Source organism: Lichenostomus cassidix, chromosome 15 (genome assembly GCF_008360975.1).
Source record: "Lichenostomus cassidix isolate B80296 chromosome 15, HeHo_3.0, whole genome shotgun sequence".
Taxonomy (NCBI): domain Eukaryota; kingdom Metazoa; phylum Chordata; class Aves; order Passeriformes; family Meliphagidae; genus Lichenostomus; species Lichenostomus cassidix.
Window position 1 is genome coordinate 4997059 of NC_139496.1, and position 23107 is coordinate 5020165.

General features: G+C 50.9%; 1 protein-coding gene across 3 annotated transcripts in view; it reads right to left on the minus strand.

The window, feature by feature from the left end:
- Positions 1 to 21477, minus strand: part of MN1 (MN1 proto-oncogene, transcriptional regulator) — a 79956-nt gene extending 58479 nt beyond the window's left edge. Inside the window, exons 1-2 of one of the 3 annotated variants that reach the window (XM_085075706.1) lie at positions 17662 to 21477; positions 15118 to 16477 (exon numbers count right to left, since the gene is read on the minus strand). In XM_085075706.1, the coding sequence (XP_084931832.1) occupies positions 16464 to 16477; positions 17662 to 21091 (3444 nt within the window). In that variant the 5' untranslated portion in view covers positions 21092 to 21477 and the 3' untranslated portion in view covers positions 15118 to 16463. Of the gene's footprint in view, positions 1 to 15117; positions 16478 to 17661 lie in introns of those variants that run through there. The other 2 variants (XM_085075705.1, XM_085075704.1) reach the window with 2 other exon arrangements.
- Positions 21478 to 23107: the final 1630 nt, after the last annotated feature.

Below are 23107 nucleotides of genomic sequence, written 5' to 3' on the forward strand. Positions count from 1 at the left end.
ATCAGTCTCTTGTGAGATTCAGATATGGTTGGCCAAAGACTTTTTGGTGTTTTGTCACCTTGTTCCCCAAGAGCTCCCCAGGAATCCATGTTCTCACATCCCAAAGGCAGATCTGCATCCAGCCTGGCTGCCAGGGACAGGATAGGGATCTGCTTGGTCCCTCTGCCTCCTCCCTGCTCTGCCCACAGCTCCCGGAGGTGCCTCTGCCCCATCTATAACTCACAATTACGAGAGACCGTAACACAAAACTGCCACAGGCAATGTCAATCTCTCCCAGGGGCCTCACACATCTGAGCCTCCTGCACACCAAGAAACGGTGATCATGTGCAGTAATGCTTGGGGTTAAACCACACCAGTTCAAGGATATTCCTGAAAATACAGTGGGAGTTTACCAAAGGCTAACATCAGTGAGAAGAACCAGCAGCAAGGATCATTAGCTCTTTTATGCCATTTATTTATAGCCTACCTTGAAACACATGCTATTTCTCTTTAGGACACCTCCAGCTGAAGTTTGGTTTCATAGGGGTCAATGAGGAGACCTTGAGAAACAGCGTTCATGAAAACAAAAGTTGCTCAAACAACCTGACCACTCACAGATCAAGAGAAAAGTGAGACCAGCGAACCCAGGTCAAAGCTGGGGCTCACAAGGTACCTGCAGAGACTCAATTCAGAGATGGACAGAACAGGTTGAACAGGGCTCTGAGCTCCTGTGGAAGGTGTCCCTGCCCATTGCAGGGCTGTGGAATGAGATGAGTTTGAAGGTCTCTCCCAGCCCAAACCATTCTGTGATGTTATGGATACTACTTGACCTGCTTTGTGCTCAGCAGCACCAACTGCAGAGGTTTGACACTCCAAAAACAGGAGGTCCCAAATCACTGTTTGCAAGTCCCTCAGCAAGTAATTCACAAGCAAATTCTAACGAGTCTGCAAGAAATAACTTTAAAAAGCAGAACTGTCAGGAGGCCTCAGCTTCTTAAATAAGGTTCAAAATCTCTGCTGGAAAACATTTAAGTGCTGGCTAATCAGGCTGAGAGGTGATACTATTAACCTAGCACATCCTGGGCAAATTCTTGCTAGATCTCTTCTGCTGTAGAAAAATCACAAATTCTGGTATATCCCAAATTTTGACTACAGAAAGAGATAGAAATGTCATCATATAATGGATTCAGCATATTCAGAAACATGCCTTACAGCAGCAAAAAGGTGTGGTGATTGAGCTGGGGGCCAGAAGTCTGACGGAGGAACAGGGTTTGATTGAACAGCATATTTAAAAATTAAATCTATCTGAAGGAAAAGAAAAAAAGTCATCAGAAGAAATGCACAACCATGTGAGGAGGAATGGCAGTGAGGGAAATTCAGCATGAAAAAAGCCACACAAAGAAACCTGGCGTTCTTAGGTGCAGCTGTAAGTGCCACTATTAGGATAAGAAAAATATAAGCTCATCTTTTACTTCCAATTGTCACATCACTGTGGAGAGTCTTCATGAAATTCTCAGAATAGCAACGAATCAGGAGCCAACAGCTGTTCAAGCAGGAAAGTCACAGGTAGACAGACTTTCCTTGCTTCAACAAAAAATTAACTCTAAAGTTTCACAGGCCAGTAAATCAACAAAATGGGCCTGCATAACACAGGACAAACAGTCTCATCTTCCAGCCCAAAGCTGATATATGGACCTGTGTTCTCCTTCCGGCCATATGCTCATGTGATTTATGACCCACAACAATTTCAATACTCCTGGAAAATGAAAGAACTGCAGACAATTAGTTCATTCCACTATGCTGGGGATTGTGTGGGCTCTGCCCTGTGGCACCTCACCAGGCAGTGGGGGCCAGAAGGACCAGCTGCCCCTGTAAAGGGCACCCAAGCACTGGCACAGGGGAGCACAACACATCCTCGCTGCATGCAGCAGCCCAGAGGAACTGCAAGAGCTGCAGAGGGACTTCTAACCATGGCCTGGAGTGACAAGAGGGAATGTCTTCCCTCTGAGAGAGGGCAGGGTTAGATGGGATAATGGGAAGAAATTATGTACTCTAGTGAAGTACTGGAACAGGTTGCTCAGAGAAGTCATGCCTGCCCTGTCCCTGGAAGTGCACAAGGCCACACTGGATGGAGCTTGGAGCAACCTGATCCAGTGAAAGGTGTCCCTGCCCACAGTTGGAATGACCTGACCCTTCCAACACAAATAATTCTCTGATTCTCTCCTATGATTCTGATTCATTCCTGTCCCATTTGCAGCTACAGCTGTTTGTGACAACTGCTGTTAACCTGGTCTAGATTCGGTCAGTGCAAAAGTACAGACTGTCCCACCAGCAGGGCATAAGGACCTGGTAATCTCTACCTGCAGCTGTCCCAGGCAGGGCACTGCCTGCAATGCAAACAACACTGTCAAACCAGGCAGGATTCAGCTCTGCAGCTCCTGCTTCACTGCCACAACACAAATGCAAAGGCATCACCAAATAAACAAACAAAATCCTCCACCCCACCCTGAATCAGGCTTTTCCCTCACACAGGTAGGGTGAAGTGCAAGTTCAACAGCTTGAGTCATACAACCAAAACTTCACCCAACCCCAGCCATCATGGCAGCATCAGCTGGGGCTGGTGCACTTGTGAGCAGAGTCAGAGCAGACAGCCGAGAGCCTGTGAGACACCAAGTCCACTGGCACAATATCAAAACTGTTTTTTCTGAAGCCATGAGCATCCAGACTGGTCTTTAACTTCTGAGTGAGAAACCCCAGCCACGTGTCTACCCAAAAGGCAGCTCTCTGAACAGCAGCATCGTGCCCTCCATGGATGAACATTTTGTCCACTGGGAAACGAGCCAAATAACTCAGGTATCCATAACAGCACTGCAATGAATTCTGCTATCTGCCATCCTCAGGTCTGGATCCACGCAGCTTCATCCCTCAGCAGCAGAGCTACCAAGACAGATAGGCCTGCTGGGTTTCAATAAGAGGGAGAGCACAATAGCAGCAGGAGCATTCATTACCCCCAGGACCACAAGGATAGAGGGATGGAGTCAGAGCTCAGTGTCTTAATAAACACCCACCTTGCCTTCCTTCCTGCAGGTCTTAAGCAGAAGGCAGCCGTGCTGAAGGAGTTAATCTTGCCTGGAACAACCTATCTCCGGTTTCTCAGAAACTCCAAGGCTGCAGAGCTGGGCTTTCTGCTCCCTGCCTGCTCCTTGCCTGCCCTGCCTGCAGCCTGACCCCTGACATTTCCACTCTGCTTCTCCCTGGCATGGAAAACTTAACCATACACAAACAAAGAGGTTGGGAGGACAGATAAATGGAATAGAGGAGGAGAAAGGGAAGATTGCTCAGATTCCTTGTCAAGGCCCTGATTAAATAACAGCAGCACCACCAGACGTGGGTGAGGGGCTGGCATTTATCAGTAAACCCTGAAGTCTACAGCAAGACATCTCTGTTTAATTAATCCTGAAAGGGTCCCTTCCCCCTTCTACTTCCCAGGGAGGTTTTGAGGATCTGCAAGTTTAAAGACACAGCGAATGCTTTTTAGCTCTTCCCATACAAAACACAAGGGCAGAACCACAGTCAGGATTTACTAATTCTGTGGCAAAGGCTTCCATCACACAGACACATGCAGGCAACCCCTACTCAGGGGCATCTTGGATTTAGTCACAGGGAACCCACCATGTGACAGCTTTAGAGCCACCGGCTGGAAGCTGCACACACATAATCACAACCAGGCACAGATCTGCAGGTTTCACATGGACTTGGGGTCTCCTGACATTTTTACAAGATACCTATTTCCTTAGGGATAAATCTCTTCAGTGCCTGATGCAGTTCTACTGTCCCTCATTTTTGTACAGTTTTCCCAGGGTGGCATCAACATCACCCAGCAATGGAAGAGACTGCACATACACATAAAACAAGGTAACTGCAAATACTCTTGCCTCTGGGCTTTCACTTAGCTTGAGGAGATTTGGGAGGCCTCAGCAAGCACTTCCCAAGGCTTTACATCAGTCCTCAACAGAGAGCAGGGCAGGGAGGGTCTGGCAGCAGTGCTAAGGTCCCCAGGTCAGACAGACACCTTAACCACCATTCACCCAAGCAACCATCCAACTGATGGTAGAATTACAGAGATCAATTCTTTCTTGTGGTGTAAGTAGCAAAAAAAGAAAAAGTAGAGGAAAATCTCTAGAATAATGACTTCTGGTCCAATCATAAGCAAAAGAAGGGGTGGTGGGAAAGGGAACTTTCAGAAGTCGAAGTTCAGATCGTAAAATAAATCTGTATTTCACATCAGCTTTATAAAATTCCCAGGAAAATAAAAAGTCAAAACCAGTTATTTTCTTGAGGATCTATATTCTTAAATACCTGGTTTCAACATAATCTCTTTTTAAAGAAGTACTGGGATGGGGGATGAACTGTGAGCAACTGAAAAATGTCTCTGCCTACCCGAAAAAAAAATCATTATGCAATGACAAGAGACAATCCAGTCTATAATCAAAGGCAGAATCCTGACATGTTCAAAGAGAAAATTATTGTAACAACAGTGACTTTGAAGATGAGAAGGGTTTTTTTGATTGAAACAATGGCCATCAAGATTTTTACCGTAGCAGCTGATGTTTAAATGCACAACTCAGCATGCTGCATGCCTGCAGGTACAGTGAGCACCAACAGCAAAATACCATGAAAAAATACAACAGTGACACCTAAGAAATTCCTGCCTAAAGTGGAACCAGGAATGCTCTCTGAGCACTGAACCACTCACACCAGGGAGCAAACACTCCTCCTGATGGGCATGCTTATCCCAGGGAGTGAAACTTTACAGGAAAACTCAAAAGCCAATATCCCATAAATACAAAACTTGCAAGTTAGAAGGCACTACACTAAAATATTTAAATTTTCGACATTAGCTTCCAGGGAATTTCATATGGGGCTGTAAAAGTCATGATCTGCGCTCTTCGCTGAACTACTATGATTCACAGAAAATGAATCACAAAAGGCAAGTTTAGTGACTAAAAAACAGCTGCTCTGTAATGCATCTAACAAGAAGTATCGTATTTGCTGTTGTTTGACTGGGAGACTATCGGAAGATGACTATAAATACCCCTTTCAAAAACCAAATTTGGATTAAGCTCAGCGTTAGCTGGGAGCAAGAGTCAGACAGACTGCCTCACACCTCTCCTGTATTTCACTTTTTGGGGGAAAGCCCAAGCACGAGTCCCCCTGAAGGGTAATTTATCACAAAAACAATGCAAAGGCTAAACAGCATCACTGCCATCAAAATTCATATTTTTAACATGGAGACTTTGAGTTGTATCAATCCTGTCTGTGTGTCCATCAATATAAGCACTGCTTATATGTGGGAACCATTTTATTAAAACTATGAAAACACCAAACAATTCATTTAATAAAAGCATTTTCTTCACTGCAGCTCAGCAGTGAAGAGCTGTTTAAAGCAGAGTCTCTCTATCAACCCTACTCTTTCTGCACACTTCTGTTCTCACCATTGTATTAAAAACCTTTCACCAAAAATGAAAGCATTAAAAAGCATGAATATATGTTTTGGTTTCCTCTTAGCTGTAACTGGCAAGTATTCCTGGAGGCATCTCCAGTTTCACGCTATCACAGAGGATTCCCCCTCCTTTCTTTCATTAGGCATTTATGTATCTTCTACAGAAACGGGACATATTGAAATTGATGTCTGCATGGTTTTGCTGATGTTCTCCCAGGCCACACCACACTTGGGCTCACCACCTGTGCCCCAGGTGTGCAACCATGAACCAACACAGGCAAAAGCCACAGTGGGCTTGGCCCTTCTCCGTTTTGGGGTATTCCTGGCAGAAATGCCCTGGTAAGTGCCACATTCATGTCCCCACTGGGTGGTGGCCACTGGCCAAGTAGTGGAGCCGTGAAAGCACAGCTGGCGTGCACAGCACACACCACCACAGTGACAGCCCAAATCCAGCTGTGATGACAGGGAAGGGAGCACAGCCTGTGATGGGACAGAGAGTCAGACTGGGACAGCCACCTTGGAACCCAACTTCTGTTTTCCATGGAGTGCCCAGACAGCCCATGGCAGTCAATCCCGTGATATTTTAAAGTGGGGAGAGCTGCAGATAAAGACAGATTAATTTTGCTCTACAGTTTTAAATGAAACTCTCCTGTTTTGGAAAGAATTTCATTAAGGTGAAAATATAATACTGAACTACCCATTTAGGAAGAATGTGCTATTAATTCTTAGCAGTGTATGTGAAAGGGAAAATTGCATTTTTATCTAAATGGTTTTTTCTGCATAACCCATTTCCAGTATTCTTTTACAGCTCAGTAGTGGGAACTTTTCACATTTCTATTTGGGCCAGACCACTGTGGAAGGCAGACTACAGGAACACGACAAATATAACCCCTTAAAACATACTCCAAGAGAAGCTCCACAAATAGGAGAAAGGCCAGAAGAGTACACCTTAAAGGATGGGTGGAAAAGGAAAAAAAATCTCTCTTAAAGATGTAAGTCGTATTTTTGAGGGGGAGAGGAAAAAGGATGTGGTTTAGGGTGTTTTTTTTCCCTATGGGCCAAGAAGAGTTTTGGTCTTCCCTCTGTTCTTCCTCACTTGAAGCAGAAACACCTCCTCTTTGATGCAGTTTCCAGTCCCAAATGCACACAAAGAGCAGAATGGGGCCATGTTATCACTTTGAAAAACCGGACAGTCTGAGCTACAACATGTACTAGTACGTACAACCAAAACAAGTGTATGCTATGAAAGACTCATTTTATCAGCATAAACAAATGCTGGTTTCTCACTACAGTTTCATACCATTTGAAACTGAATATAATCCAAACAATAATTCCAAACAACTGATGCTGGGATCCAAGTTTCCCTGACGTACTGCCATCACACAGCAAGAAAAAAGTCAAGTAAAAGCAAAAGCAGATTCGGAACCGACTGCTTCGAGTTTTACCACATTTGCCTAATCTAGCACAAAGGAAAGCAAACAGAAAATTCAAAGTTTTTAAAATTCTTCATTTCATCATCAAAGATCTCAGATTCAAGTGAACACAAACCGCAATAGCACAGTGGCCTTGTGTTTAACAAACAAAGCCGCTGACTTTCCAAGCACCGCAGCAGGGCTCACTGAAGAAGCTGAAGCTCTGTGTTTTCTAAGCATTGCTCATTTGACATTCTTAACCTTTTTTTTTTTTCCTGCGTTGGCTTTTATTAGCTTATTTCAGAAAATTAGTATAACAAAAAATTTAATCTTTCAAAACAGACATTTAAAAGTGCAGCCATTATGGAAATACGATTGGACAATGAACAGTTTTTATTCCCTCTACCTCGCCACACTCCGCACAGCAAAGCAGTAATTACAGGAATCTACTTCTGGTTTAAGCTCTACAGTAAGCTCTTTCCAAATTTAAGGCCAGCAACCAACCCTTCATTATGCTTAATAGGTAGACATAAAACGTAATTGTATCACAATCTCCCAACACACGTTCCCAGCTCTGAGGCTCACACGTGTCTGGCTCAAATAAGAGATTTTTTATCTGTTCTTTTCTGTAAGAGAAACGCTGCAGCACCGTTGGCATCAGCCACTCAAGGAAAACTACACCAAACACTAAAGTATCTGGAAAATTATTTGGAGTAAGGCTTCACTGTGTTGTTAAAACCTCACATTTTTCATTTTCAAAGGGGTGTTTGTTGGTCCCACCAGCACTGGCACAGCCTGCACCGTGTTCAGCAGCCCCAGGATCCTGGAGCACTGGGAGCAGCAAATTCCCTTCTGCCTTTCCCATTCACACCTCAGCTAAAATAAGTAACAACAGGACATAGTACATGAGCTGGATTTATCTACAGGACAAACCACTTTGTCTTGTAACATACAACATGGCTTTATGCACAGAGTTTAAAGGCAAAGCTCACCCACATCACCAGGACTGCCCTTGAACTTTCCCCAACACTGCTCTGTCCCCCTGCACATTTTCCAGCTATTGCCCTCACACCCACCCAGCCAGCAGCACAAGAAATTGGCTAATGATGGGATAAAACCTTCATAATAATAACAACAACAATAATAATAATGAGCCATAATGAAGGAAGGTTTTGCTATTCACCCTTTTTTTGTGATCTGCCTATTTCAAAGTAGTTTGAATGAGATTTGAATTGTGCTTGGGACAGCCCTTGTTTTCCCTCTGCCTCCAGAATGATGGCATGGTAGGGAGAGCACAAGGAGCTGAGCTGCTCGTGGTTTCTCCTAGCACGGAAAGAACAGCATGTGCCTGTATTTAGAGGTAGAGAAGGGAACTGTAGCATCCAGGAAAAAAAGAAATAAATCATACTGATTTTATCTTCAAAAAAGCATTTGTGTTTTTGGTTTGTTTAAATCAAAAATGTGCTGCAAGCGTTTGACCCTACATCCAGCAACAATAAAATCTGTTCCATCATAAAATACCAGCTGCTTTGCACTTCGAATAATAATAGTATTTTTAAAGGGTTTCAGAATTATTGTCTCATAGATTGTGGTAGCTTTTATTACAATTACTGGGGAACTCCTTTTTTTTTTCTTGTAGAATACAATCAATAGGCTCATTTATTATCTTCTTGCTTTTAAAACTGTATTTGGTCTGAAATTTTGGGCTACCCTTCAGACCGGGCAAAAAAATATTTTTCAGCCAACATTTGGCACCAATAAAAATTAACAAAACAAGCAAGTCAGATCAAAAATACCTGTAACATTAGATGCAAACAGCTACCTGGCTGCCTGGCAGGTCTTTTTCTAATTATTAAAAGCTCAGTACCACTCCAGGTATAAGTCCCAGCAGGTTGTTGTGACTTACTGGGCAGCTCAGACCTTGGGTTTGGGTCCTCCTCTCTCATCACCCAGAGGAGCAGGGAGAAGCAGCCCACCCTTGGTGATGCTTCCAACCCTAGGCATCTGCAAGAGGTGTAAATCTACCTTACATCAAACTACTTCTGCAACATTTAGGTCTCTTTTCCTGTTGCTAAGACTGAGAAACTTATTTAGAAATCCACTCACACACAGATCAGAAGTGCCGTAACGGGGGTTAGGAATTTTTTTTTTTTTTTCCAGGAAAGGAGAAATGCTGCCCCAGAGAGGGCAGTACAGCCTCACCATCCCCACCAGGAAGGAATCCACGCAGAAATGAGCTCACCAGGTGGGATGAGATGCTCTCAGCCCTTCATTCCCTGCCCACACACGCTTCCCAACCACCGCACGCCTAATCCAGCACCATTCAGCGCCAGCATGCCAGCCTTTGCTGGCTTCCCAAGTGCTGAGAATCATCCCCAGGCTCCCTCAGTTCCACTGTGCACCTCACCTGCCCAAAGCACCTCACCAAAGCCCTGGTGGCACCGCGTTCTGGCGAAGAACCGGCAGCTGCCTAGCCCAACAACGGCCGTTTTAGCTCGTTTGGACTGTAAATCTTTAGCAGTGGGAACATCTCCCAGGTTTCTGAAGCGCTGTGGCAATTTACGGTGCAATAAATATAATCTTAAATAAAAATAATCCTAGGGCGGGAGCTGAATATGGACTCCACTGCGCTCTAAATCACACGCAGACCCCGATCTCCGTGATGGTAATGCCTTGACTGACCAAGAAATCCAGCCAGGAGCAGGAACGCTGTGTGGACACTCGCTGTCCCCCTGTCTCCATCTGAGCCTCACCTCCAGCAGTGCACAGGAGGGAAAGCTCAGCCCCATTCCCTAGGGAATGGCACTGCTCACAATGATGCACAGCTGTGTCACAGACACCCCCACCGACAGCATCCTCTGCCTCTTCTGACTGCTCTCACCTGAGACCAAAAGGCTTTTAAATGCCATTATGGAGGAATATTATACCCACCCCCTCTTCCCCAAAAAAAAAAAAAAATGGTGGAAAATTTTTCTAGGAAAGAGATCCTAAAATTCTGACCAGATAATAACCCCAGCCCAACCTCCATTTCCTATGTTAATAGATCAATTTACATCTTTCTAGCAAAAGGGTTTCAGGCTACATTTAAAAAAAAAAAAAAAGTCATGCCTTTCTTCTTAAACTGCATTTTGGGAGAGGATTAAGGAGGAAGGAAGGATATGACTCTTTCCAGGGCTTTGTAGTGTATTTGCTTCACACAGCAAATTAATATTCTCAATTTTAACTCAGGAGTACATTCTTAATTAGGGTATGAAATGTTTTAAAATTTTCTTCACTTTACAAATGGCTGCTTTTTCAATTAACTGTGCTTCCCCAGCCTCAGGATGATCTTTCTATTAGCAACAGAATGCTTTCGAGTATTTTGTGAATACTAATTCACAAAATTAATTAAATGCAGACTTAACTCTGAAAACATATATTTTACCACAAAAAACCCTGCTGTCTTCCAACTACTGACCGATCACAGGCTTTGCTGGGATCAAGGGGATCAAGTCCTAAAGGGCCAGCAGTCAGAACTGAAGGTAGGAGAGTTAAAAGGAAAAAAACCAAAGTTCTTCATTTTGAATTTTACATGCTCCAAATACAGGGGGAGATTAAAAAAAAAGATAAATATCCCAAAGTTCACACAAACTGGCTGCAGGAGCAGGGCTGTGGTTCGTCTCTCACAGTCAGAACTAGTGGAGCCCTCCAAGCTCTCACACGTGTTGTCCGTGTTTAAACTCAAATAAACTGTATTTATTTTGATGTAAAAAAATCTATCAAAGCAGCACTTAAACATAACCAGATTTCTGCTTACCAAACCAAAAAAACCTTTTTTAGACAAATGTTAAAAGCTAATAAAAACGCAGACCGCCCGGTGTCATGCTTGGTGGTGTTACGTTAAAACACTGAACAGACACAACCAGATTTGCTGGAATTGAAAACAAACAGACCCAAACTGCCCCACTGCACCTCAGCCTGCAGCCAAGACTCGGATCCTTCTCGGGAGCTGCCCGTGATGGATTCACACATGCATCCCAGGGAGAGGCACCATCGGCGGTGCCAGAGCAGCTCCTGCCCAAGCAGGCAAGGCAAAACTTGGAAAAACTTTATTTCCAGCATGGATCAGACCTGTCAGTCAGGTGTCTCGAAAGGGCACAAGCACAGAGCACAAATACTCCTATGACAATGCATGAAATAACCCAAGTGCAGGAAAGAAACGTGGTCACTGCTGTTCTGTGTATTTTTGCACTTGTATGGACAAAAAGTGCAACAGTAAGAAAGGCACATTTCTAGACCATTGACTCTTAAAACTTATTACATCAACTAAGGAAAATGCATTCCCCACATCCAGATGCTTTTGTCATTTGCCAGGAGATGAGCAGAACATGAAGCCTTAGAGGAGAGGGCACTGGCAGGGAGGGGAGAAGAAGGGGTGCTGAGGAGGGGAACAGCAAAGCAGTATCATCTAAGATGTTCTCTTTGAAGTATTAAGAAAGTCAGCTTGTAAAAATTAATGGATTAGACCTCCAGCTGTTCAATTCTCAGCTTTAAATTTAGAAGGCATTTGACTTTGGAACATTGGCACATAATCCATAAAATATATTTAAATATGTAAAAAAATCCCAAATACGTTGTATTAAAAGGTCACTAATAACTCAGAATGTTTTAACTGCACCAACACAAAAGCATCTGGCAAAGGAAAAGCAGCAATCTACAAAGAATCACAGAATTTTTATATAAGCCAGTCATCTAATCACTGTGTGTGAAGTGGGTCTACCTACAGAACAGCAAAAATTCAGAATTACATTTTAAAAGCTGAGAAATTTAACCAAGACCAGGATGGTGTGGGCAGACCTTGAATTTCCTGGACGATTCCACAGCTTCACCTATTTCATTTCTACTAGTTTGCCCATGTCCCTTACCCAAGATCTGGTGCACAGCCAGCCATGTTCTGAACAGCCATCACCAACACAGGCTCTCATTTGAAAACGCGCTTCAAAAAGTGAAACAAGAATAATTCCGTATTTTAAAATAACACGCCAATCTCAAACACGTCCTGCAAACCTTAATCATGTATTTACAGGTGCAAATGCTGCTCTCTTCAAAGGTGTAGATTTTTCAATGGAAAAGCCAGCCCAGCTGGACAGGATGCTGGCCGGAGCGGCGGCGTGATGGCGAGGTGGGTACCAGCGCCTGACGCCCACCACCCGCGCTGCCTGCATCCAACGTGCTCCACTCCCAAACATGCAAAGGACAATCTCTTCTATGCTAGAGGTAAAACAGGGAGTGATTCTCTGCCTACAGTTTGACTGGTCTCTTTCGATATTCTCACTGTGCTTGAGAAATTATGGCGTTAAACTGTTTCTGATATTTCAGTAAATTTAGCGTTAACAAAGCGTACGCGTTAGGCCACCTGAAGATTCATTCTGGAGCTGGCTCTGTACTTTCTGGGGAGACTCTCCTCACACTTAGATTTAACAGAAATACACGAGAAACCACTGACTGAAAATGTACAGTAATTTGTCTAGTACTAAAATTTTATATGGCCACATAAAGGCATTTTACTGTACCAAAACCTCTCCCTGGTATAGAACACTACCGAGGCTGGGAGTCAGCTGGTTCAAATAAAAGCAGCCTATATAGTTTTAGGCTACACTTTTGTTTGATGCCTTATTCTTTGTTCTACACAAGTAACAACAAACTGCATCTACAGACATTGCTAATTAATAATGTTTTTTATCAAAATATTATTTGCAATTCTATGGTTGAGAATTCCACTAGGTCATTGGTAAAAAAAACAGGTATTGTACTTTAAAAATTAAGAGCAGACATGGTGTAATACATCACAGATCAAAATAAATCTATGCTGTCATCCAAGCTCATATATAAATACTAAGTCTAATTCATTTCCTTTTACATCATACGTAAAGATCTGAAGCATATTCACACAGCAATTTCAAGAAATATCTCCCTCAAAGTCTGTCTCACGCACACCCTCACACCAAGTGCGTGCAAAACACCCCCGTTAAAACTCACCTTGCAACTGAATGGGCCGTCAGAAAATAACAGACTTGGGGGCAAGAAAGCACCAGGATGCAAAACAGATAGGTAATCTCCATTAATTCAAACATAGCTAGATTGTCCACTGAAATGAGAACAGGTAAATCTAGAGACCAAAAATTAATAGCCAGACAGACTGGGATGTAAAAGCAAACAGTGGCCACAGTTGTTACTGAAATGCCAATAAATTTACTTTCTGCACTAAATATTTTAGTATATCACAGCAAGAGGAAATACTACTGAAAATTCTGTCCCTTGCCTTCTCCAATATTTGCCATAAAGGTCGACAAACACACTGCTACAGAATGTTTATAAAACAAAGGAAAACATTTCTAAACAGAACCATTTTCTAGTAGAAAGTATTAAAAATTATAGTCAAGGTAAACAATGGAGAATTTCTGTCACTCACATCAGGCCAAGCAGGGGCAACCCTTCCAATTAATTTTTTTTTTAACAGGTTAGAAAAGTTTAAAGCATCATATTAAATCCAAATCTAACGCACACCAAACTCTCTCCCAGGATAAGCAGCGGGAGCATTCTTCCCTCATCACTCTGCTTGCTAATCCTGATGATTTAATAAAGATGTGGATTTGATAAACGTGGAGTTCATCGCTTAACTTCGAGACAAAGGCAACGGCTTCTTTTCTCACTAAATTGTTAAAATTGTGTAAGTTTCAGCAGCCCAGTGAGGCAAACAAAGCAGCGTCAGGAATCACAGCCCCCTCGCTGCAAAGGGCGCTGAGCTTTGCCGCTGAACTCGTTTCCACAGCGCTCACTACAACACAGCCGCTCACAGCGCATCGCTCGCAGTGAGGGTTCAGTGCCTGAAAAACCTCACGAGAGGTCTGACAAACTCGGTCCCAGTAAACAAACACAGTCCCCCCGTAAAGCCTTTAAAAGAGCTCAGCAATATTTAAAACAAAAGATGCAGCAGAATGCACTAGAAAGAAAAAGAAAACAAAGGCTCCCGGCCGCATCTGGACCAAATTTGACCTTTGTTAATGTATTTCTAGTAATTCGCAGATGTTACGCGCTGCTCCGGCAAGAGGGCTGGCCTGTGGGCTCATTCCAATGACAGGTTCAGTGTAACGATGAAATATTAACAAAAACTCAGAGATGAAGGCTAATGGTGCTGCATGGCACGTGCCAGTCAGCCCGGACCGACGAGCCCAACAGCCACCGAGCAGCGGAATATATTCCCATTCTTTCCAATCAACACCTGCACAGTTCTAGGTACATACTGATGTCTTCACCTGACATCTGTAGTATGGGACCTTCAAAATTTCAATTCAAAACTAAAACCAAAACGCCACCAGCACTTAATTACTGGGTTTCTAGAGGATACTAATACACATTTCACTGAAGGGGAAATTGTTCTGGTTCAGTCAAACCAGGAAAAGCAAAACCCCATTAAACTGGCCCTGGGTTTTTTAATTAATTTGAACTGGTTATTCTTTGTCAGCTAGAGCCGTGCTGCTGGAAGTCAAGACAACCCCTCTAGACTCAGTGTTATTTATTTCTCACTCCCAGCTCAAGCTGCTAGGCAAACACTAAATTCTAGAAAGCATTTTCGGGAGAAAAAGCCCCAAAAACTACCAGCCAGTTCGCATAAAACATGTTGGTACAAGAAATGATGCATCAGAGAAAACTCCTTACAGAAAACACATTTCAGGGCAGAGCCACGTCCGGGCAGCATTACTAATACTACATTCTGAAATGAATGCACGCAGAGCTCGCGGCAGGCCAGCGTCGGAGGTGTCACACCTCACAGGGGCACCAGCAGCACCGCTAGCAGCCCTCAGCAACCTCCAGAATCACAGCTCACACAACTGCCATAGATCAGCAAATCATTTTAATGCCTTTATGGGGGAAAAAGGTGAGCTCCAAGGAATCTGAGAAGCCATTAAAACAACTCAAGTTGTTTCCTCCGTAATCTGTGCATTAACGGAGTATTTGAGAAGTTCCTGACCCTGCTGCATTTTGGAGAGCCTTCATGGCCAGCAGTGAGGCTGGACCCTCCAGTCCCAGCACTGGCTGAGAATGGCTGGCAGAGGACACAGTGCCCAGCACTGCACCGAGGGGAACCTGCCCCCGACACCCACCGCCCCTTCCTCCACCTCCCCTTCCTCCACCTCCCCAGCACCTGAGCAGCCGCCGGTGCCAATCGCAGCAGTGCCACAATGGGAATAAATCCCCAACCGCCTGCCCTCTTATGGCAGGTGTAAATCAGGAGCCCCCAGCAATGCCTGCACTGGGGAGGACCCTGGGTCTAATGCTGCTCTCACTGACGCTGCCCAGCCCCAAAACGGTGCCCACTGCCCAGCACGGCGTTCTGCACGCCGAGGAACTGCCTGAATTCGGAGGAGCGCTGTCTGGAGCCTGCGCATCCACCCGGACACTGGGCTGCTGCTGGAACAAACACCACAGTGCAAACCCCAGCCGACTGAGAAGGTTTAAAATCGCAGTCCACGGCTAAAGAAAGCCTTTTCTTAAACACAGTTTCACACACACAGGGGTATGGCAATCTAAAGTTAAATTATTTCTACTGAGCCAGGTGAACAGCCTGTTTTGTCTCATCTATTGTATCTTTCTAATCTCCAACAACAGTTAAAGTAAATTCTCTGTGAGTCTGTATAAATTTCCTCATCCAAGGAACCAGCCCATTCAAATCCCTCAAGTGACTAAAGCATGAACCAACCCGAGCGCCTCTGCATTGTTGTGGAACTGGTTTGCTATTTTATATTAAGCCTCTGAAATACTAAAACATATCCTTATATAGGAACACTGATTAAATGGTTTTCCTTCCAAGTGATGAACTGTTTTAACACCAACATTGTGGTTATCGCGACCAGAAAGCAATTACTTCTTTCACTAGCTGTTACTAAGAATAGCTGTGATCAAAGTGACTGGAGGAGTGCTGTTAAAAGACGCTGCAGAAGCATCGCTCCGTATGACACACACACACAAAATATAGATCATTTTAAGCCAAATTACACTTTTAATAAACGTGCTGTTCAGAATTAAATCACTGCTCAGGATTTGGTTTTTTTCCACCCATGAAGTAAAGATCTATAGAATAAGTTATTCTTTTAAAATCTATTTCTAAACACAGCACGGTGTGAGATCTGTGTATCTGTGTGTGTGTGTGTGTGTGAAAGTGCACACGTAACAGGGTGCATGTGGTGTGAGAGAACGTATATATGTGCTTGAGCCTGCCAAGGCAGAAGTGACAGGAACTGTGATTTGTGCTAACTAGCTATTGATCCAGTCAGATCTAGATGTTGTGTACAAGAAACAATAAAAGAGAAGGGGCCAGGAAGGATGCTGTGTGCAACTCCATTTAAAAATGGAAAAGAAGGGCCCCAAACAAACCAATTTATGTCCTTGCCTGGGTGAAGCATGGAGAATGCTGATGGGCTTCCTCGGGTCTGCCGTGCATGCTAAACACTCTGCTCGAAATGAGAGTCTCCTGCGCTGGGCATTAAACATGAACAAAGAGACAAACCGTGGGGGCTAGGATTCACGCTTCAGAAAGCCAAAGCTGCAAAGCCAACCAGAACCGGGTTAGGAAACAGCCCAGTTTCCAAACCAGCTCCCTTCTAATTTCCCCAACAACTTTCTCAGCAAAATTACTAAATGTGGAGGGCTGTAAAAAGTCAGTCTGTACTACCAGAGGTAATGAAAACAATTTCAAACTACGCTGCAGTACCAAAATATCACCTTTCCTAGGCACAAATAATTAATTTATGTTGTGGAAACTGCACACATGTATTTCTAGCACACCAAAATCCACCCGGCTGCCCTCAGATAGCAGGTACAGCATGTGCACCCATTGTAACAATCACACATACAGCCAGGCAGGTTGCAAAATAGGGATTTGATAAGATAAAATAGAAACCAATTGAATCTATAATCATCCTTATCTTAAACAGCTTTTATAATAGAGGGTTTTCCATTAAAATATTTTTTTCCTGAGCCTGGGGAATTATGATGCCCTCTGGACACAAGGAAGGATCAAAAATGACAACTAATGTTGAAATTAAACATCTGTCACCTAAGCAAGTTTTACACTAGTAGACCCAGAGTCTTATTTTCAACTGCCTTTCAGTTAAATGAAAAATACTTTGTTACAAGCCGTTCAGTTCAGTATCACACTGCTGTGGGCTCCAAATGCAAGAAGGGGGCATCTGGACCTGAAGGGGCAGCACTACCACCAGACTCATGTTTTTGTGGTTTAGGAAAACCTCAGTCAGTTTTGGGAAAGTGGCTGGAATGTTTGGCTGGTACCAGGTTCTGTGGGAGAACCCTCCTCTGCACCCTGTGCCTGGTGGGGCTCTACAGGAGCTCCCTCCTCAGCACCCCCAGGCCCAGGAGCTCAACTGGGGCTCACTGGGAGACCCTCTGCTCAGCACCCTCACCTGCCCATTCCCTAGGAGGCACGATGAGGACAGGGCTGGCAGGAGAGATGCCACGGGGCAGTTGTCACCTGGGGCAGTCAGGCAGCAGGCACTTTGTCCCTGACACTGGCCCCTGCAGCAGATCCACACTGCATCCTGCAGCCCCAGCTCAGGCTGGGAAGACACCTGGCACTCACCAAGGATGGAGTGGGTGTGGAGCCAGTGTGTGCCCAGAGTAGCAGGGCTGCAGTCCCACCATGTCCCCTTTCCTGAGCAGCCCACAACCACCCCTACCCCTGTGTCAGCACCCACGTGGGACAACTGATACCTTCTTTGCTGGGGTTCGGGGGCTTGGGCTTCTCCCAGGGTGCCATGGGCTTGTCCTCCTCCTGCCCCTCCATCAGGGCCTTCTCTCCAGGCAGGTACCAGGTGGAGTTGTGCTCCGCCATCAGGGAGTCCAGGTCGATGGTGCTCATGGTGCCCTTGACACCCTCCGAGCAGCAGCTGCCCAGGTCACTGTCCCCATTCTGCCCCGCACACTCCCCCTTCTTGCTCTTCAACCCCAAGGGCTGGTCTTCCGAGATGCTGAACTGCTGCCGCTGGAGCTGGATCTGTGCCTGCAGGATCTCCAGGGGGTGGATCTCGTCCTGGGCCGAGGTGCTTGTGGGGGTCCGCACCTGCTCCATGCTCGGTGTGCCAGGGTGGGCGCCTGCCGTGGTGCTGAGCCCATAGCTGTCGGGGGTCGAGGTAGATGTACTGAGAAGGCCAAGGGCCAGGGGCTTCTGTCCATTGAGAAGTGCGTGCTCCCCACGGGGCAGCTTGGGCGAACCACCCAGCAGCGGGCTACGGGTGGGCTTGGAGGTGGCATTGTCGGAGCTGGAGGACACCTCGTCCTCGTTGCCATAGCTGGTGCTGACCTCGTCGGGAAAGTCCACGTGCGGGGAGCTGCCGTCTGACTTGGTCACGCTCTGGATGCCGCTGTCCAGGGAGGACATCAGGTCGGGCTGCTCCGCCAGCAACAGTTCGCTGCCCTTGCCCCAGGATGGTGACGTCAGGGGCTTGTCATGAGGGGTGCCTCCACCGCGCTCAGCGCCCGCAGCCCCCGGCGGGCCCCCCGCCGCCACCGGCACTGCCGGCTGCCCTGGGCTGACACCGGCTCCCCCACCCTCCGCAGCTGAGAACTTCTCAAAAAACGTGCCAGGGCTGACGTGCCCACTGTCCCTTTTCCGGCGACCCCGACCCCGCCCGCCACCCGCCTTTCCCTCGCCACCGGCCACCGGCTCCAGCGCGTAGCCGGGCGAGAGGCTGCTCTCCGCGGGCAGCAGAGGGGCAGCGCCCGCCGCTTTGCCCGCGCCACCCCCGCCCACCGGTGGCCCTGCCGGGAAGTAGTCCGGGGCAGCAGGCGGCGGGTCGGGCTCGGCCTGGCTGAGCTTGCGCTTGGCCTCGGCCGGGCTCTTCTTGTTGAAGGTGACGTTGAGGTTGGGAGCGCCTAGGCTCGCGATCATGTTTTGGCAGGCAGTGGAAAGGGCAGCCAGGCAGCTCTGCCCGAAGACATTGTCCTTGCTGGCCGCCTTGCTGAAGGAGCCCAGCGAGAGGGCACCCAGCTTGCTGGCAGCGGGCCGCGGTGGGGGTGGCGGGGGGAACTCGGGCGGGGGCGGTGGGTAGGCCCCTGGCGAGGCGCTGAGGGCAGGTGCAGCCCCGTGGGCCGCAGGCTGCCGCGCCGCCGCCGCGAAGGGGAAGCCGGGCTGAGCGGCGAAGTCAGCGGGGCCGCGGCGCTCAGCAGGGGCGCTGGGCAGTGCCACACCGCTGCCCGGCGACTGCAGCTGCGAGAGGCCACCCATCGTGGGTGTGAAGGGCGGGTGGACGCCGGGCGACGGCAGGGCCTGCGCCGGCCCCTCGCCTGCCATCCGCAAGGGCTCCTGCAGCCCCAGCCCGCTGGCGCCCGGCCGGAAGAGCACGGCAGGCCCACCCGGCTGCAGGCCCAGCTCGTGGGGGGCTGCCTCAGCTGGCAGCCCCGGCGCCGCCAAGCGCCTCGGCAGCAGCTCCCCGGGCGGCGGCGGCCCTGCGAACCAGGCGCTGTCGGGGGCCAGGTGGGGCGCCGGCGGATCGAAGCTGCGGCCGCCACCGGCCTCCCGCTCGAAGGCTGGCGGGGGCAGGCCGCCGGGTGCGCCCACCTCGCCGTGGTGCCCCAGCTGCTGCAGACTGGGCGGCCGCAGGCGCTGCTGGCTTCGCGAGGCCATCTGCTTCATCACCAGGGCCGCGTTCTGGCGCTGCGCCAGCGCCGGGTGCTCGGGGCCGCCGTGTGGCAATGGGCCCCCAAAGGCCTCGGGTGCCGGCGGGGTGAACTCGCCCGGCAGGCCGGGGTAGGCCGTCGGGGAAAGGTGACTCTCCATGGCCGGGCCGTGCATGCCGCCGCCCCAGGAGGCGCAGCGCTCGACGCCAGGAGTGCTGGGGAAGTCAAACCGCGGCCTCTTGGCGACGCTCACGTAGGGGGCATCGAAGTGCTGCAGTCTTTGATTTGGTGGCTGTTGCGGAGGAGGGTGCTGCATATTAAACACGGGGTCGGTGTAGGGATGCATATTCCTGTTCTCCAGTCTGTGAATAGGGTATTCAAACTGTGCATGCTGGTTCTGCATTATGGGCCCATTGTCCTGCAGGTTGGAGTTGGGAGCGTTGGCTTCTGTTTGCTGTTGCCTAGGGATGGCTGGCGGGCAGGAGTTCTGTCTGGCCAGCAAGCCCGGCGGCTGCTGCGGTGGTTGCGGTGGTGGTGGCGGCTGCTGCTGCTGCATCAGCGGGTGCCTGGCGTTGGCCCCCGGCTCCAGACTGGCCGACATCTTCCGCGCCCCCCCGAAGCGCTCGAAGAAGACGCCGTGCTGCTGCGGCGGGTGCGCCTTGGCCACGGCCATGCCCGGCGCCCGGGGCAGGGCGGGCGCCCCCGCGAAGCTGCCGCCCGCCGGCACCTGCCGCCCGCCGCCGTAGTGCGGCAGCTGCCCCTCCGGCTCCGACGGGGAGAAGACGGGCAGCTCGAAGTGGCCGGCAGGGCCGTCGCCAGGGTAATTGTATTCCAGCGAGTCCACGCCGCCCTGCGCCGGCAGCCGCCGCGGCTCCAGGCCGTGAGGCTCGGAGGAGCCGGCCGCCGGCAGCCCGTGGAAGGAGGCAGCGCGGTTGGGGGACTGGTCGAGGGGCAGGCAGGGCGCCGGCACGGCGTGGCTGGCGGCGCCGGTGCCGTGGTGCTGGAAATCGGGCAAGGTCCCGGGGCGCTGCTGCCCGAAGCCCTCGCCGCCCTGGCCCTCGGCCATGTGCTCGTAGCCGTCGGCGAACGCCGTCTGCCCGCCCAGCGCGCCGCTGTAGCCCAGAAGGCGCCCGCCGTGCACGCAGGAGGCGCCGGGGTCGGGCCCGAAGCCGCCGCCGAAGTGCGGGGGGTGCTGGTGCGGGTGGGGGGCGCCGCCGGGGCCGCCGTGAGGCTGCTGTCCGCCGAAGAAGCCGTGCACCGGCGGCTGCATGCCGCCGCCGTGCAGCTCGGCGGGGCCGCGGCCCGGGAAGCCGTAGGCGTCCCCGGCCAGGCTCATGTTCATGCCCAGGAGAGGTGGCTCGCCCAGCGCGCCCAGGGCCGGGTCCGCCGGCGCTGGGCCGCCGCCGGGGAAGGCCGGCGCCTTGAAGTGCGCGCTCATGCTCAGTCCGGGCTGGCCGAAGCCCCGCTCCGCCTGCCCGCTGCTCCGGCCGCTGCTCTGCGGCTCGAACTGTTCCAGCCCGAACATCCTGCGCGGCTCCTCAGCAGGGCATGGCTGCTCCGCGCCGCTCCGCCGTCCCGCTGCCCGCCGCTCCCCGCTGCTCCGCTCCGCGCCACTCGGCCGCCCCCGCTCACATCCTGCCGCGCCGCCGGCACCGGCCGCTCGCCCGCGCTCACCCCGCCGCTCGCCGCTCGCTGCTGCCCGAGAGCCGACGGGGCGGCGCGCCGCCGCTCACAGGCTCCGGCGCCCGGGAGCTGCGCGCCGCATCGCCGGCCGGCCGTGCGCTCCCGCGGCTCGCAGCGCTCCGGCGGCGGCGGGGCCGGGGCGCGGGGCCGGGCGGGCGCTGCGAGGGCTGCGCCGCGCTCCCCGCGCGCTGCCGCGCTCTCACCCAGCGCTGGCGGAGCAGCAACAAGTTTTGCATTTCAGCGATGAATTTCAGCCATCGGGGCTGCGCCAATGAGCGCCGCGGTCCGGGGCGGGGCTGCCGTTAAGGTGGCTCCGCCGCCGGCCCCGCGCCCCGCCCGCACCGCGCCCCGCACCGCCCCCCGTGCCCGGCGGCGCCGCTGCTCCCGCGGCGCACGGAGCGCGGACGACCGGGGAGGTGCGCAGTGCCCTGGGGTCCCGGACCGCGGTCCTGGAGTGGGGCGGGGGGCACCGGGGCTGGGACCATGTGGCGGCTGTGAGGAGCCACCGGCCGCACGGCCCGCCGGGGCGAAACCCGCCCGGCAGCCCCGAGCCGGGAGCAGGAGCGGCCCCGCTGGCCCGCTCCGAGCCGGGCAGCGCACGGAGCCGCGCGGGGAGCGGGGGGAGTCACAGCCCGGTTCCCTCGGAGGGACAAACACCCACCGGGCCCGGGGGGCTGCAGACCGCCGGCGGGACACGGCGCTTCAGGTGCTCGCGGCTGCACATGTCGATAGCTTAAAGAAATAGTAATGAATATTGCTCCCACCAAAAAAAATGAGATCTATAAATAAGCGGCTGAGGACTGTTTGTATATGGCAGGAGAGTTTTAACGGGATTTTTTTTCTGCAGGATCAGGATGCTGCGCTGTGATTAAATATTGATTTTGTGTAATTAGTTTTCATGTGAACTATCCTCCTTGCTGATGGCCTGGAGATTTCAGAACTGGCGAAGAAATGGAATTGGACGTGGAAATTATTACTTAGCGAAGTGACAGGGGGCGGGGGGGTCGGCGCGGGGCTCGGGCTGCGGGGCAGGCACCGGGGTGGAAAACGAAGCACGGGCGGCGCGGCCGCGGCACAAAGGAACGCAGGGGATGTCTCGCCTCTCTCTACGGGAACGGCGGCAACGGAGGGAGGGACCGAGGGAGAGACGTAGCCGCCGGCCCCTGCTGCAAAGGGGCAGCGGTCCGGACGAAGGGCTGGCCGGCCGGGGTCCCGCAGCCCGCTCCCGCACCCGCCGCGGGTCAGAGGCGGCTCCGCGCCCGGAGCTCCGCCAGCGCCGCCGCCGTGCGCCCCCTCTGCGCCTGCGTGCGCGCCGTCGGAGCGGCTCTTGCGAACGGGCACAGCGCCCCCTGGCGCCCGCCCGGCCCCGCCGCACCCCCGCTGGGCAGGGAGGCCGCGCTCGGTGCCCCGAGCGGTACAGAGCCCCGGGCCGCGCTCCGGATCGTGCCCCGAGCGGTGCAGAGCCCCCGGGCCGCCCTCCGGATCGTGCCCCCGCCCCCGCTCCGCCCCGACGGCGGTGGGAGAGCCCCCGGTCCCCCCGGCGGAGCGCAGTCGGGCAGCACGGGGCGGGCCGAGACCCGCGAGCATTCCTCCCCGCGGAAGGACGGGGTCCGGGGCGAGGGGCGTCGGGCTGGGCGGAGTCGCCAGCAGCTGCCTGGATTCGTGTTGGGGCATCGGCGCCGCCGCCTCTCCCTTCCCCGGCCCGTCCTGCCGCTTTTCTGGGGATTCTGGGCGGGCAACCCACCGCACCGGGCTGCCACTAATCCTTCCCGAGCCGCTGTTCGCCACGGGCACAGAACGGCCCTGAGCCCAGGGCGATGTCACCGCCGGCTACTAGCCGGGGCTCGAGTGTCCGTGT